The 1,041-nt window shown below is 42.6% G+C and overlaps 1 protein-coding gene across 2 annotated transcripts in view; it reads right to left on the bottom strand.

The window, feature by feature from the left end:
* The window catches only part of snta1 (syntrophin, alpha 1), a 31,018-nt gene continuing 29,977 nt past the window's right edge, over positions 1-1,041 (bottom strand). The window contains exons 8-9 of one of the 2 annotated variants that reach the window (XM_060068709.1): positions 906-1,013; positions 1-717 (exon numbers count right to left, since the gene is read on the bottom strand). In XM_060068709.1, the coding sequence (XP_059924692.1) occupies positions 921-1,013 (93 nt within the window). In that variant the 3' untranslated portion in view covers positions 1-717; positions 906-920. Of the gene's footprint in view, positions 718-834; positions 1,014-1,041 lie in introns of those variants that run through there. The other variant, XM_060068708.1, reaches the window with a different exon arrangement.

Raw genomic sequence — 1,041 nt, 5'->3', positions numbered from 1 at the left:
TGTCAGTATTGTCTGTCTTTTCATCTTGTTTTTCTTGCAGGTGATATAGAATGAGTAAGACCACATATTAAGGAGAAAAGTGAAATAAGAGAAAGAGAGAAAATAAAAATCGATTGACAGAAAGACAAAACAGTTGAATACAAAAATAATAATTAGAAACCATGGCACAACATGAACATCCATTCGCTGTTATAAACTGACAGACGTTCAACATTGACAGATGAAAAAGTGGTAAAAACGACTTTGACAAACTGTCGCTTGTCACTCAATACAAATAAAAATAAAGGACAATTGCTTCCGCCTCATCAAGCCAAAGCAACTGTTGTGACTCTGTGGCAAATAAAGAAAAGACCGAACATAAAAGATACAAAGATGTTAAAAGTTGCGCGTTATGACTCACTAAACAAAGCAGGGCTAACCAGCGGGGCATGTGGATGGAGCTTTGAGATTAGTAACAGTGCCATGCACTGCTTCAACGTTTTCCCCCAATCCGTTAACATGTATGACGCTACATTGACTTGTCTAAATGTCCCACACAGACCGTCCATGCTAACTGCTGGCTAACTGTTAGGACAACCTGCTCCACTAAATGACCCGAATAAGGTCCAAACCTTTTTTGCCTTTTCTCCTCCTTGACTCCACGTTGGTAAGTTGTATTCAAGAGGCGCAGGCGTAAAAAACATCCTCACACCTCTCTCGTCCTATGCATCTTCAAAGCTGTACGCGCGTGCGTGTGTGGTGTCAGAGAGAGAGAGAAAGATAGAGAGAGAGAGAGAGAGAGAAAGACTGAATGTGTTTTCACACGTGTGTTATGCATATATGTGTGTGTGTGTGTGTGTGTGTGTGTGTGTGTGTGTGTGTGTGTGTGTGTGTGTGTGTGTGTGTGTGTGTGTGTGTGTGTGTACTCCTGGTGTCTATCATCATGCCATCAGACCCAGTCGCTTGACCTTAGCAGAGAGGAATGAGTGGATGATGAAGACGATGGTCTTGGGACAACAGTGAAGGTCAAGTTGCTGCAGCAGGAGAGGAATGGATAAGGGG

This window comes from Gadus macrocephalus, chromosome 13, assembly GCF_031168955.1.
Source record: "Gadus macrocephalus chromosome 13, ASM3116895v1".
Classification (NCBI taxonomy): Eukaryota; Metazoa; Chordata; class Actinopteri; order Gadiformes; family Gadidae; genus Gadus; species Gadus macrocephalus.
This window is presented reverse-complemented; position numbering and strand designations above follow the sequence as displayed.